The 14,516-nt window shown below is 49.3% G+C and overlaps 1 protein-coding gene across 2 annotated transcripts in view; it reads left to right on the top strand.

Moving 5' to 3' along the window:
- TOX4 (TOX high mobility group box family member 4) overlaps window positions 1-9,755 on the top strand; it is a 42,239-nt gene extending 32,484 nt beyond the window's left edge. Inside the window, exons 6-8 of one of the 2 annotated variants that reach the window (XM_039327796.1) lie at window positions 929-1,639; window positions 5,669-5,832; window positions 9,353-9,490. In XM_039327796.1, coding sequence (XP_039183730.1) covers window positions 929-1,639; window positions 5,669-5,832; window positions 9,353-9,416 — 939 coding nt within the window. In that variant the 3' untranslated portion in view covers window positions 9,417-9,490. Of the gene's footprint in view, window positions 1-928; window positions 1,640-5,668; window positions 5,833-9,352 lie in introns of both variants that reach the window. The other variant, XM_039327795.1, reaches the window with a different exon arrangement.
- The last annotated feature ends 4,761 nt before the right edge of the window (window positions 9,756-14,516 follow it).

Consider the following 14,516-nt stretch of genomic DNA (forward strand, 5'->3'; position numbering starts at 1 on the left):
TTTTGGGACAATCCCCAGGAGACTGGAAATTCTAGTCCCATTTAAGCCACGAAAGTCGGCTGGGTGGCTTTGGGCCAGTCACAGGAGACTGGAAATTCTAGTCCTATCTAAGCACAAAAGTCAGCTGGATAGCTTTGCGCCATTCACCAGGAGACTGGAAATTCTAGTCCCATCTAAGCCATGAAAGCCAGCTGGGTAGCTTTCACCAATCACCAGGAGACTGGAAGTTCTAGTCCCATCTAAGCCACGAAAGCCAGCTGGGTGATTTTGGGACAATCCCCAGGAGACTGGAAATTCTAGTCCCATTTAAGCCACGAAAGTTGGCTGGGTGGCTTTGGGCCAGTCACAGGAGACTGGAAATTCTAGTCCTATCTAAGCACAAAAGTCAGCTGGGTAGCTTTGTGCCAGTCACCAGGAGACTGGAAATTCTAGTCCCATCTAAGCCATGAAAGCCAGCTGGGTAGCTTTCACCAATCACCAGGAGACTGGAAATTCTAGTCCCACCTTAACCACGAAAGCCAGCCAGTCCCTCTCTCTCAGCCTAACCCACCTCACAGGGTTGTTGTTGTGGGAAAAAATAGGAGGAGGAGGAAAGAGTACCATGTATGTTTACTGCCTTGAGTTACTTAGAAAGCAATAAAAACAAGATTTTTTTTTAAAAAAAAATCTAATCACACAAGTTTTGTCGTTCTGGTCTTGTCAGCACTTAGAACTTTATATTTTGCACACCTCGGCCAACTGGGTCAAACACATTGTGTGGTTTCCTCTGGTCAAATTACTGTATGTCAGGTTTGCAATTTGCTTCCTGAAACTTTGGTGCCTGCATCTCTTGAGATCTTGGGAAGAAGAGGAGGACATAGGGAGGGCAAGTGTAGCCCCACACGTCTGCTCTGTTCTTGAACTGTATCGCCGATTTTGTCTTCCCCAGACCACGGTCGAGACGGTGGATCTGGACCCGATCGCCTCTCCTTCGGAACAGCCGGCCCCCGTTGTGGAATCGGCTTCTCCCCCGGCCCCGGTGCTACCCAATCCTCCGGCCCTGGAGAGCCCACCTCCTCCTCCTCCTCCTCCTCCCACGGTCGTTCCCGCCCAGCCCACGGTGGTGGTGACCTCCAGCGCCGGCCCCCAGTCGGCCGGCCAAACCAGCATCACCAAGATCATCATTCCCAAACAGATGCTGCCGTCCTCGCTGGCGGTCACGTCGCAAGGAGGGGTGGTGACGGTCATCCCCGCCACGATGGTGACCTCGCGGGGGATCCAGCTGGGGCAGTTGCAGGCCGGGACAGGCACCACCCAGATTGTCACGCGTTCGGTTTTAGCCGCGGCCGCGGCGGCCGCTTCGTCCATGCACCTGCCGCGGCTGCAGCCTCCCCCTCTTCAGCAGATGCCTCAGCAGCCCCCCGCCCAGCCGGTCACCATTCTCCAGCAACCCCCACCTCTTCAGGCCATGCAGCAGCCGCCCCTGCAGCAGAAGGTGCGCCTCAACCTCCAGCAGCCCCCACCCCCCCTGCAGATCAAAATCCTGCCCCCGCCGGCCCTTCAGATCCAGCCCCTTGCCCTGCGGACGGAAGACAGCAGCCCCGAGAGGCTCGGCACTGAGCTCCAAGCATCTCCGGAGCCCATCGACGTCGTGCCGGAGGTAAGGAGTCTTGTGGGAGAGAAAAAAAAAAGAGCATTGGAGTGAATAGCAGAACAGCAGCCCAATGGAGGTGGAAGGGAGGTCGTCTAGTCCAGGGCTTTTCAACCTTTTCATCCATTGTACCACTTTTAGGATATGGCAACATCCAAGTACCACCAGTCGCCTAGCAAGGTGTCAAAAACTTGATGACCAAAAAAAAAAAAAAAAGGAAAAAAGTAATAAAGTACAGGTATCCCTCGACTTACAACAGTTCGCTTAGTGCAGTGGTTCTCAACCTTTTTAATGCCGCAACCCCCCCCCAACCAGTCGTAAGTCGAAGACTACTCAACTGGTCGTAAGTCGAGGACTACTCGACTGGTGCAGCACCGTTTGCAGGATGGGACTTTTGGCAGGCTCAGCAGGGCAGAGACAGGCTGGACAATTCCTATTGACTTTTGAAAGCCAATAGAATTAGACTCTATTCAAGAGAGTCTATTCTATTGGCTTTCAAAAGCCAATAGAATAAAAGGGAGTAGCACAGCTAAGGAAAAGGGGGAAAAAATGGCGGACTGCGTTGTTTGGCGACCCCCGTGAAATGGTCGTTCGATCCCAAATGGGGTTCCGACCCATAAGTTGAGAACCACTGGCTTAGTGACTGTTCGAAGTTACATTGGCACTGAAAAAAGTGCCCCCCAAGTCACAGCCGAGCAAGACGCCTGCCCACCCGGCAGCGCTCTTCCTCCTGTCCGAGGTTTTCATTGTTGTGACCGTCATAAATATGAATCAGTTGCCAAGCATCTGAATGTAAATCACAAGACCCTGGAGATACTGCAACATGCCAGCTGATCGGCGCTTCTTCTGGGCTCAGCGGAAGCTCCAGGATCAGTGTTGCTTTCAGCTGATTGGTGCTTCTTCAGGGCTCAGCAGAAACACCAGGATCAGTGCTGAGCTCCAGCTGGAGCCTGGCGCTGATCCTGGCGCTTCCGCTGAGCTCTGACAGCCCTGCAGCTCCAGCCATCTCTCGCTCAGGCTTGTGCAGGGCTGCCACCGGTTCAGCTCATTCCCCCCCCCCCCCCGCTACCACTTTTCTAGGATGGTCGCGTACCACCTGCCAGGTGCCATTGTACCACAGGTGGTACCCGCACCATTGGTTGAAAAGCCCTGGTCTAGTCCAACCCCCTGCTCAGGCAGGAAACCCTCTATAATATCAGGAAAATGATTTCCAATCTCTTCTTAAAAACTTCCAGTGTTGGAGCATTTACAACTTCTGAAGGCAAGTCGTTCCACTAATTAATGGTGCTGTCAGGAAATTCTCCTTAGTTCCGGGTTGGTTGTCTCGGTTATTTTCCATCCATTGCTTCTTGTCCTGCATTCAGATGCTTTGGAGAATAGGTTGACTTCCTCTTTCTTTGTGACAGACCCTCAGATATTGGAAGACTGCTATCATATCACCCCCGGTCCTTTTCCTTAGACTAGACCAGGGATAGGCCACCTTGGCTCTTTTATGACTTGTGGACTTCAACTCCCAGAATTCCTGAGCCAGCCATGGCTCAGCTTGGAAACCTTTCCCCTTCCCCTCAGCATGGCTGGCTCAGGAATTCTGGGAGTTGAAGTCCACGAGTCATAAAAGAGCCAAGGTTGCCTACCCCTGGGCTACCATGTCAAGCCATGGAAGTTCTGATTCCAATTATATCGTACGTCGAGGACTACCTCTAATAGCATCTTGTCTGGCCAATGAGGAGATTGGATTCTGTACTTAAGAATGGAGGGATGAGACCATTTCTAGCAGTCTCAGGAAAACACTCAATAATGAGGAATTTCTGCAACTGTTCTTCCTATGTTTTAGCCTCCAGCCTCCCGGATCTGTCTTTAATTAAGGGACTTTTTAGGCATAACCCAATATTGTTTGCTTCTCCTGTCAATGACTGTGGTGTGTGTGTGTGTGTGTGAGTTGCGCCCACCAAATATCTGAATCTTTCAGCAGATAGAAAGCGTGGGAAGAAGACTACTTGAGGCTAGGAAAGAAGCTTCCCGTTTTGTTTCTATTCAATTGAAAGCAAATGTGGCCCACAACCACTAATGGTAATGGAATTTAACTGGGCTACAATTTAATCCCTACATTTTTTTATTTCTTGAATTTACAAACTGCCAGCCTCGCTCTGAAAGCAGACACTGGTGGGCTTATAATTAAGAAATCTTAAATACAAAAATATAAACATTGGTCTAGTCCAGGGGTAGGCCACCTTGGCTCTTTTATGCCTGGTGGACTTCAACTCCCAGAATTCCTGAGCCAGCCATGCTGAGGGGAAAGGGAGAGGTTTCCAAGCTGAGCCATGCTGGCTCAGGAATTCTGGGAGTTGAAGTCCACGAGTCATGAGGGGGCCATATTTTCCCTCATGCTGGCTCAGGAATTCTGGGAGTTGAAGTCCACGAGCCATAAAAGAGCCAAGGTTTCCTACCCCTGGTCTAGTGGATAAGATGCTAGTCTAGAAACCAGGAGACGATGAGATCTAGTCCCATCTTAGAGTCATGAAATCCGGCTGGGTGACTTTGGACCAATCGCCAGGAGACTGGAAGTTCTAATCCCGCCTGAGGTACGAAAATCAGCTGAGTGACCTTTGGCTAGTCATTCTCTCTCAGTCCAGCCCACCTCACAGGATTGTTGTGGTGGGGAAAACAGCAGGAGGGAGGAATATTACGTAAGTTCACCGCCTTGAGTTACTTACAAAGTAACAAAGGTGGGATAAAAATCGTAACAGATAAATAAATAGTAACAATTAAATCAGTGGAACAGCTTGCCTCCAGAAGTTGTGGGGGCTCCAATACTGGAAGTTTTAAAAAAGAGATTGGACGGGCCATTTGTCCGAAATGGTATAGGGCAGCGATGGCGAACCTTTGAGAGACCGAGTGCCCAAACTGCAACCCAAAACCCACTTATGTATTGCCAGGTGGGCGTGGCCCATTGGGTGGGCATACCTGTGGTGGTAACGGCAGACTGGGTGGGACTAAAAAGTTCAATCAATTCCAACTTTGCGTGATCTTTTTTTCCCCCGCAAGAAGTTGAAATTGATTGAACTTTTTTTTTTTTTTGCACATAGCAGCGGAGGCCTAAAGTGAAAAGGTTTTATAATATCCATCTGAAGGCCTAGGACTGGGGCGATGGCGCGCGTGCCCACAGAGAGGGCTCTGCGTGCCACCGGTTCGCCGCCATGGGTATAGGGCAGTGATGGCAAACCTTTAGAGACCGAGTGCCCAAACCACAACCCAAAACCCACTTATTTATGGAAAAGTTCCAGGGCCGCATCAACATTGTGCCCTCAAGGGGGTGGGGGTGGGCGTGGCTGTGGTGATCACGGCAGACTGAGTGGGCATGGCCGGGGTGGGCGTGGCCACCTTGATGTTGCTCGTGGGGGGGAACGCCTGTGGGGGCTGGGCAGGATTGGGGGAGATTCAGGGGGTCTCTGATGTGTGGGGCAGTGGGCAGGATGCTTGTCCTGTGGGGTGAGGCAGGGGGTAGGGCAGGGGTACCATTGCTGCGGGGCCAGGCGAAGCAGGGGCGGCTGCTGCCTGACACCATCAGCCCCTGCACACAGGCTAGCGAGCACATGGGGTCATGCTCTACCGTATCTACTCAAGCTTGCTAGCCAGCTGCTTTGCCTCCTTTGTGCTGGGTGGGGCCGCCACTCTGGGCACCAGCAGTAGCCTAATGGACCTGCGTGAGCTGGCGGCGGTGGTGGCAGGTGTGCCCACAGAGAGGGCTCTGAGTGCCGCCTCTGGCACACGTGCCATAGGTTCACTATCACTGGTATAGGGTCTCTTGCTCGAGCAGGGGGTTGGATTAGAAGACCTCCAAGGTTCCTCCCAACTCTTGTTATTCTGCCAATCGAAAAGGCAATTTCATTGGATTCCACTGGGGAAGAGCAGATCTCAGTCTGCTTTCCTCCTCCGTTTTGCAAGACCGAAGAGTCTCTCTTTCCTGTTCCCCACCTGTCCCCCTCTCTAGCAGTCTTGGCTAAATCTGGGACACTTTTCCTTTTCTTCCTCTTCCAGGTTGAGTCTCCAACGCAAATGCACGTCGAGCTAGTCTCCGAATCACCCATGGCCATGTCGCCCCGCCCTCGCTGCATCCGTGTGGGCTGTGACAACCCTCCAGTGGCCAACAGCGACTGGGACAACGAATATTGTAGCAACGAGTGCGTGGTTAAACACTGCAGGTGGGTGACTTAGAGCTTCTGCTGGGGTTCTCCTCAAGAGATACCACGGAAAGGAATTGCCTTGATTTAGCCATGGTGGCACGGTGATTAGAATGCAGTACGGCAGGCTAACTCTGCCAGGAGTTTGATCCCAACTGGATCAAGGCAAGACAAGAAACCATGGATGGAAATTAATCAAGGAGAGAAGCAATCTGGAATGAAGGAGAAACTTCCTAACAGCGAGGACAATTAACCATTGGAACAGCTTGCCTCCAGAGATTGTAGATGTTCAATCACTGGAGGTTTTTAAGAAGAGACTAGTCCAGGAGTAGGCAACCTTGGCTCTTTTATGACTCGTGGACTTCAACTCCCAGAATTCCTGAGCCAGCTATGCTGGCTCAGGAATTCTGGGAGTTGAAGTCCACGAGTCATAAAAGAGCCAAGGTTGCCTACTCCTGGACTAGACAGTCACTTGTCTGAGATGGTATAGGACAATGATGGTGAACCTTTTAGAGACCGAGTGCCCAAGCTGCAACCCAAAACCCACTTATGCATTGTTGAGTGCCGGGTGGGTGTGGCCCATTGGCTGAGTGTGGCTGCAGTGGTAACAGCAGACTGGGTGGGACTAAAAAGTTCAATCAATCAATTCCAACTTTGCAAGATCTTTTTTTTTCCTGTGAGAAGTTGAAATTGACTGATTGAACCCCCCCCCCCCTTTTTTTTTTTTGCACACAGCAGCGGAGACCTAAAGCGAAAAGATTTTATAAAACCCAGCTGAAGGCCTAGGACTGGGGCGACGGCACGCGAGCCCACAGAGAGGGCTCTGAGTGACACTTCTGGCACCCGTGCCATAGGTTCACCACCACTGTCATAGGATCTCCTTGTTGGACTAGAAGACCTCCAAGTTCCCTTCCAGCTCTATTCTGATTGAAAAGATTGAAATTGGTCTTCCACCCTTCCGAGGTCGATAAAATGAGGACCCAGATTGTTGGGGGCCGTCTGCTGACTCTGTAAATCGCTTAAAAAGGGCTGCAAAGCACTATGAAGCGGTATATAAGTCCTAAGTGCTATTGCTGTCGCTCTTTATATCCATTTATAGCCATTTGTTTAGTGACGGTTCAAAGTTAACAATGGCAATGGAAAAAGTGACCTCTGACCCTTTTTCAACCCTCGTAGCATCCCCATGGTCATGTGATCAAAATTGGGCTGCTTGGCAACTGACTGGTACTTATGACAGTTGCAACCTCCTGATATCACAGAATCAGCTTTTGTGACCTGATAAGCAAAGTCAGTGGGGAAGCTAGAATGCAACTGCGTTACTAACCTAACTGCTGAAGATTGCTGAACAAATGGTCATTAAATCGAGGACTACCTATATAATAGATAATGTCTGCTCTCCTGATAGCAGATTAGGTTCCTCAGGATGAAGAGAAGTGGATCCAAGATGGAGCTGCTGATAAATAAAATCCATTTAAATTGTGCAGAGAGAGGATTGACTCCCACCTCACTCTCTTCCCCAGGTCAAGTGATTATGGGGCAGAGTTCCCAGGTGAAATGTACAAGTTACTCCTCAACTTACAATGGTTCATTTAGTGACTGTTCAAAGTTACAACGGCATTGGAAAAAAGTGACTTATGACCGTTTTTCACACCTGTTCTGGATCAGCCAGTTAGATGGTCTGTATGTTAGAATGTTTGGCATTTATAAGGTTACGGGCTGTCTATTAAAGAGATGGCTTATGGGTAATGTAGTTTTAGCTATTCAGTAAATTCCATGTTAACAGGTCAGTAGGAGCAGCTACTGAGTTCATCACACGATATACTGGCTACGTGCCAGCTTGTAAAAGAGGTCTTTATGAAGAAGGACACGAGGTGATGTGTCCCATAAGAGTTATGGGGTGAGTTCACCTTCAGTTTTTCACCCAAAGGAATGGGAAAGGTCATGTTCAGCAGAAGAACTCTTCTTAACTGTAAGTTATTGTTTGGGATTTCTGATGAATAAATTGTCTAATATTCCTTTCTTTGGTGTTTGTCTGAATGAGAAGAACAAGATTAAAGCAGAAATCTTGTTTGGACCATCACAGTGAAAAATTGAAGGTGAACTCACCGCATGGCTCTTATGGGACACATCACCTCGTGTCCTTCTTCATAAAGACCTCTTTTACAAGCTGGCACGTAGCCAGTATATCCTGTGATGAACTCAGTAACTCCTCCTACTGACCTGTTAACATGGAATTTACTGAATAGCTAAAACTACATTACCCATAAGCCATCTCTTAAGGAGACAGTGCTTAACCTTATAAATGCCAAACATTCTAACTTACAGACCCATCTAACTGGCTGATCCAGAACAACGCCCACTGTAGCCTCCCTGAGGTCACGTGACCAAAATTCAGAACACCTGGCAACTGGTTCATATTTATGACGGTTGCGGTGTCCCGGGGTCATGTGACCTCCTTTTGCAACCTTCTGACAAGCAAAGTCAACGGGGGAACCAGATTCGCTTAGCAATTCTGCCACTAACTTAACAACTGCAGTGGTTCACTTAACAATTGGGGCAAGAAATGTCCTAAAAATGGGGCAAAACTCACTCAATATGTGTCTTATTTAGCAACAGAAACTTTGGACTCAACTGTGGTCGTAAGCTGAGGACCACCTGTATTGCTCATTGAAAAAAAAACAAACCAGAAAATGGGAATCCGCTCTGTTTGAATCCCTGTCTTCCAACTGGGCAACGTGCAGATTTGTGAAACTTCAGTTCCCAGAATCCCCCAGCCAAAATGGCTACCACCGAGAATTCTGGAAGGCCGCCCCTCTCAACATGGCTAGAGTTAGGAAAATATGGCTTTAGCTTCTCTCCTCCATGAGTATTTGCTGGGGTCTTCTGGGAGAGGTTTTTTTGTTTTTCAACCTAAGCTACTTTCAGATTTGTGGACTTCAATTTTCAGAATTCTTCAGCCAGCATGCATACACTGGGGAGTTCTGGGAACTGATGTCTTAAAAATTGCTGAGGTCGAGGAACACTGTTCTAGATATGCATTTTGAGCACTGGGATTGGCAAGGTGTAAACATGTGGAATTCAAACGAATCCTCTTATTTTCCCTTACCGTATTTTCCGGTGTATAAGATGACTTTCTAAAGCCTGAAAATCTTCTCAAAAGTCAGGGGTCGTCTTATACACAAGAATATACTGGTAGCTGTTCTCTGAATTTAAAACCAATCTGCCCCCTAGTGGCCAGCCCTATTTTTTTACAGAAATAAGCACTAACAGGACAAAGCTTTCTAGCAGCAAAGGAGCTCCTATTGTGCTCATTTATAAACAGAAATTCAATATTGTACTGTATTTTCTGGCGTATAAGATGACTTTCTAAAGCCTGAAAATCTTCTCAAAAGTTGGGGGTCGTCTTATATGCCCAATCGTCTTATACGCCGGAATATACGGTACTTTTGAAAATGCATTTCTGTGACAGATGCTTTAATCTCGTTTCAGGTTGGTTTTCTGTTTCTGACATGTCTCCCTTTTCTCTCTCTCACACACCCAGGGATGTGTTCCTAGCTTGGCTGGCTTCCCGCAATTCCAACAACAACGTGGTCTTTGTGAAATAACCCTGCTCCTCCCCCAGTGCGTAACAACAGTGCTGGGGAAGGAAACGACAGTTGTTGTGTTCCCGAGCACATTTCGCCCAAAGGACGACAACCAAATCAAGAAGAAGAAAAATCTCGCCGTGCAACTGTGGGGGGTGGGAACCCGGTTCTGGACACCTCAGCTAAAGAGCCACCAGCAAGAGAAAATCCCATCCCTTTTGTGGGGAGGTTGAGGAAACTGTGGAGTGGTACTGTCTCTCCCCTCTATCTCTCTCTCTCTCTTTTTTTCTATACAAAATCTCTTTAATGATGTTTCTCTTGATGGAGCAATTAAAGCTGGAAGAGGAATATCGGCTGAAATCTGCCATGTGCTTCCTGTGGGGGGGTCAGGGAAAAATAAAATAAAGTAAAATCACAGGATGGATTTAGTGAGCAGAATTCCTCTGCTGGAGGTGCTAAGGATGTTTCCACAACGGGTGGCAAGGTGATGGGTCCAGTGGGAGGGTCTGTGCCAGTGGCAAAGACGGACTTGGTTGTGCAGTTGCGAGTGAGCTTGTCCTGTTTGTTCAGCCTGCAACTCCGGTGCTAATACCCTGTTTCCCCCAAAATAAAACCGGATCTTATATTAATTTTTGCTCCAAATGATGCATTAGGGCAGTGATGGCGAACCTTTTAGAGACCGAGCGCCCAAAAACTGGCCCCGCCCCCACTCCACCCCCAGCCCTGCCCCCACTCTGCCCCCCATCCTGCCTGTCCACAAGACCACTTACCACCTCCAGGGCCCGCCGCAGATCACCCAGGCAGCCCAGCAGTGCTATGGTGGCCACACCCTCTTCCTACACCCTGTAGCATCAACTGCATGATGGGGTGTGAGGGCAGAGTCTTGTCTACGTTGCCTGGCTGCCATGTCCTTGGCTGCGCTGCTCCGTGTGGGCCACGCTCGAGGGCAACTCTCCTTCAGGGGGGCTGCTGGAGAGGAGGGGGTCGCAGGGGGAGGCAAGGCTGGGGCAACGGCACGTGTGCCCACAGAGAGGGCTCCAAGTGCTGCCTCTGGCACCCGTGCCATAGGTTCGCCACCACTGCATTAGGGCTTATTTTTCGGTTAGGGCAGTGTTTCTCAACCTTGACAATTTTAAGGCATGTGGACTTCAACTCCCAGAATGCTGGTTGTGGAATACTGGGAGTTGAAGTCCACATGCCTTAAAATTGTCAAGGTTGAGAAACACTGGGTTAGGGCTTATAGTTGGGGAAATACGGTACTAAACGGTCAGTCTGACTGACAATCTTAACGGGCTTAATTTTGGGGTGGGGCTTATATTAAGAGGGTCCTGAAAAATCATGGCAGGGCTTATTTTCTGGTTTGGTTTTATTTTGAAGGAAACGGTATCTGGGTTGGTAAGGCTCCCGTTAACCTTGTTTGAGCAGCTGGGTTCGCACATCACGCCAAGCTAAAGCCCAGCCACCTTACTAATACGACAGGCCTTCCTCAACCTTACGACCACAACAGTCCAAAATGTCGCTAAGTGAGACATTTGTTCAGTGAGTTTTGCCCCATTCTGCGACCTTTCTCGCCACAGTTGTTAAGTGAATCACTGCAGCTGATAAAGTCAGTAACCCAGTTAAGTGAATCTGGCTTCCTCATCGACTTTGCTTGTCAGGTCACAAAAGGGGATCACGTGGCCTTGGGACACAGCAACGGTCATAAGTAAGAATCAGTTGCCAAGCATCTGAATTTTGATCACATGATCGTAGGAATGCTGCAAAGGTAACTGAGAAAGGGTCATAAAGTTGAATTTTTTTAGTGCCGTTGTAACTTTGAACGGTCACTAAAGAGAACTGTTGTAAGTTGAGGACTAACTGTATAAATAGTGGGAAGAAGATAGGAATTTATAGTAATGGTGGATTGGAAAAATCCCTAGTAATAGCTTGGGGCTACATACAAACCTGGCCTGCTGATTACCTCCCAAATCTGGAATTGCTACAGGAGAATTTAATCCCTGATGCTCAAATTGGACAAAAGCTTGAGATGCCTATGGAGATTCTCAATGATCCAGGTCCCATAGGTGCTTTTTCAAAAGGCAACGGGACTTTCTTACTTTTTTTCCTTGAAAACGTTTCACTTCTCGTCCAGGAAGCTTCTTGGATGAGAAGCGAAACATTTTCTAAGAAAAAAAACTTAAGTCCAGTTAACTTTTTTGGGGGGGGAACAACCTTTGGGAAAAGCCTGAGATGCGTTTAGACCAGGGGTAGGCAACCTTGGCTCTTTTATGACTCGTGGACTTCAACTCCCAGAATTCCTCAGCATGGCTGGCTCAGGAATTCTGGGAGTTGAAGTCCACGAGTCATAAAAGAGCCAAGGTTGCCTACCCCTGCCCTATATCAATCAATCATGGCAACTTTATGATCGTGGACTTCAACTCCCAGAATTCCCGAGCCACCTTGGAAATCTCTCCCTTTCCCCTCAGGGCTCAGGAATTCTGGGAGTTGAAGTCCACGAGTTGGTTTAGATCAGTGGTTCTCAACCTGTGGGTCGGGACCCCATTTGGGGTCGAACGACCATTTCACGGGGGTCGCCAAACAACGCAGTCCGCCATTTTTTCCCCTCCTTTTCCTTAGCTGTGCTACTCCCTTTTATTCTATTGGCTTTTGAAAGCCAATAGAAGACTCTCTTGAATAGAGTCTAATTCTATTGGCTTTCAAAAGCCAATAGGAATTGTCCAGGCTGTCTCTGCCCTGCTGAGCCCGCCAAAAGTCCCATTCTGCAAACGGTGCTGCACCAGTTGAGTAGTCTTCGACTTACGACCGGTTGAGTAGTCCTCGACTTATGACCGGTTGGGGGGGGTCGCGGCATTAAAAAGGTTGAGAACCACTGGTTTAGATGTTTAATCTAAGGCCCGCTTCTTCACCTAATGGCCGTTTGAAGATAAGCTTGGTATATTCCTAATCTGTTTCCAGCCCCCAATAGAATTAATGGTCCTGTGGAGGGATTAATTCTGATAGGATTATCGGGGGGGGGGGGAAGGGGAGAGAAACAGGTTGAAAGGATCCTATTTCTTCGCAGTCATCTGGTCATTAGCTCTCTCTGAGAGCCATTGAGGCCACTTGGGGGTTTAGCCTGTGACCTTGGGGTCACCTATACCAGAGTGCAAATGGGGATGGACTCTTCTTGGGACCGCCGCAAGGGCTGTGTGACAAACAGGAGAGAGGTGGTGTCTTACCCACCCCCACCCCCCTGCTAACATGTCAACACAAATTGCCTCTTTGACCCCTCTTTCAAACCGATGGTCCTCTCTATCCAGAATGTGGACTTGGCCACCTTCAAGAGTGACCTTGGTCTTTCAAATGCAAGGTGCCTTTGTGTCCTGCCAGGTGAGGCCTGTTGCTAAATTCCCCTTTCCTCTCTTTAGCAAGCTTGGACCTGAAGAGGGGATTTTATTTATTTATTAAAATTTATAGACCGCCCCACTCCCGCAGGACTCCTGGCGGCTAACAATAAAAACACAACATAACTTAACAAAACAAACAATACAATAACAGTCATCCAGGGGTCAGATTTTATAAACCCCAGGCCTGCTGGAAAAGCCAGGTCTTAAGCAGCTTGCGGAAAACCAACAGGGTGGGAGCGGTCCTAATCTCCAGGGGGGGAGCTGGTTCCAAGACATGGGCGCCATCACAGAGAAAGCCCTCCCCCGCAGCCCCACCAAATGGTACTGCTTGGCCAACGGGACCTGAAGGAGGCCCAGCCTGTGGGATCTAACCGGATGAGGGGAACTATGAGGTAGTAGGCGGTCTCGCAAATAGCCTGCCCTCTGAGCCATATAGAGCTTTATGGGATGGTCACTCCCAATCTCGAAATCCCAAAATCAAGGGTGAAACCTCTTCGTGTTGTGGCCAGCTGAGCTGAGAAATACCGACAGGGGTTACGTCTGCGTTGACCATTAAACCTGGCCCAGCAGCACAGGTAGTCCTCATCTTAACGACCACAATTGGAGCCCAGCATGTACAGTATGTTGTTAAGAGAGAAATTTTGTCAAGGGAGTTTTGTCCCATTTTACGACTTTTCCTGCTGCGTTTGTTAAGCGAAGCGCTGCGGTTGTTAAATTAGGAACACGGTTGTTAAGTGAAACAATGGCTTCACCATTGAACATTCCCTCGTCGTCAGAAGGTTGCAAAAGCTGGTCACGTGACCCAGGACCTTGCAACGGTCATAAATTGTCAAGCACCCGAATGTTAAATCAGGTGATCACGGGGATGCTGCAACGGTCGTAAGTGTGAAAAACAGTCATGTCACTTTTTGTAGTGCTTCGAAATGCAGTCACTAAATGAACTGGTGTAAATCGAGGACTACCTGTGTCATTAGATTAGACTCCCTGCTGTCAGCTGGATATACCTTGGAGCCGCTGTGCATCTGAGGGGGGAATCAGATTGGAGAACTCGGCCACAGAAATAGTGACATGCTATATCAGTGATGGCGAACTTTTTAGAGACCGAGTGCCCAAACTGCAACCCAAAACCCACTTATTTATCGCCGGGTGCCAGGTGGGCGTGGCCCACTGGGTGAGCGTGGCTGTGGTCATGGCAGATTGGGTGGGTGTGGCCAAGGTGGGAGTGATCACCTCGATGTTGCTTGTAGGGAGGGACGCCTGTGGGGGGCCGGGCAGGGTTGGGGAACATCCAGAGGGTCTCTGGCAGGTGGGGCGGTGGGCAGGCGGTTCGTCTTGCGGGGTGAGACAAGGCGAGGCAGGGCGGGGGTCCCATTGTCACAGGGAAAGGTGAGACAGGGGCCGGGGCGGCTGCTGCCCGACACCATCGGCCCGTGCACACAGAGGCCAGCGAGTGCATGGGTACTGGGACGCATCTGGCCATATGGGATCTCAGAGAATTAGCTGGTGGCTGGTTGAAGAGGGACAGTTGCCATCTCTGGGGCACAGAGATGGCAACTGTCAGAGAGGATTCTGAGTGCCGCCTCTGGCACGCGTGCCATAGGTCCGCCACCACTGTGCTATATAGTGCAAATGTAGGTTGCATTTGGGGATCTGGCAGCAAACTGGGCTCACTCAAACGGTTGCAGGAAAGTATTTCCTCCAGCAGGTCTCCTGCTAACCTCTTGTGGTCTTCAGC

Source organism: Crotalus tigris, unplaced genomic scaffold, assembly GCF_016545835.1.
Source record: "Crotalus tigris isolate CLP2741 ecotype Arizona unplaced genomic scaffold, ASM1654583v1 scf7180000024367.1024689, whole genome shotgun sequence".
Classification (NCBI taxonomy): domain Eukaryota; kingdom Metazoa; phylum Chordata; class Lepidosauria; order Squamata; family Viperidae; genus Crotalus; species Crotalus tigris.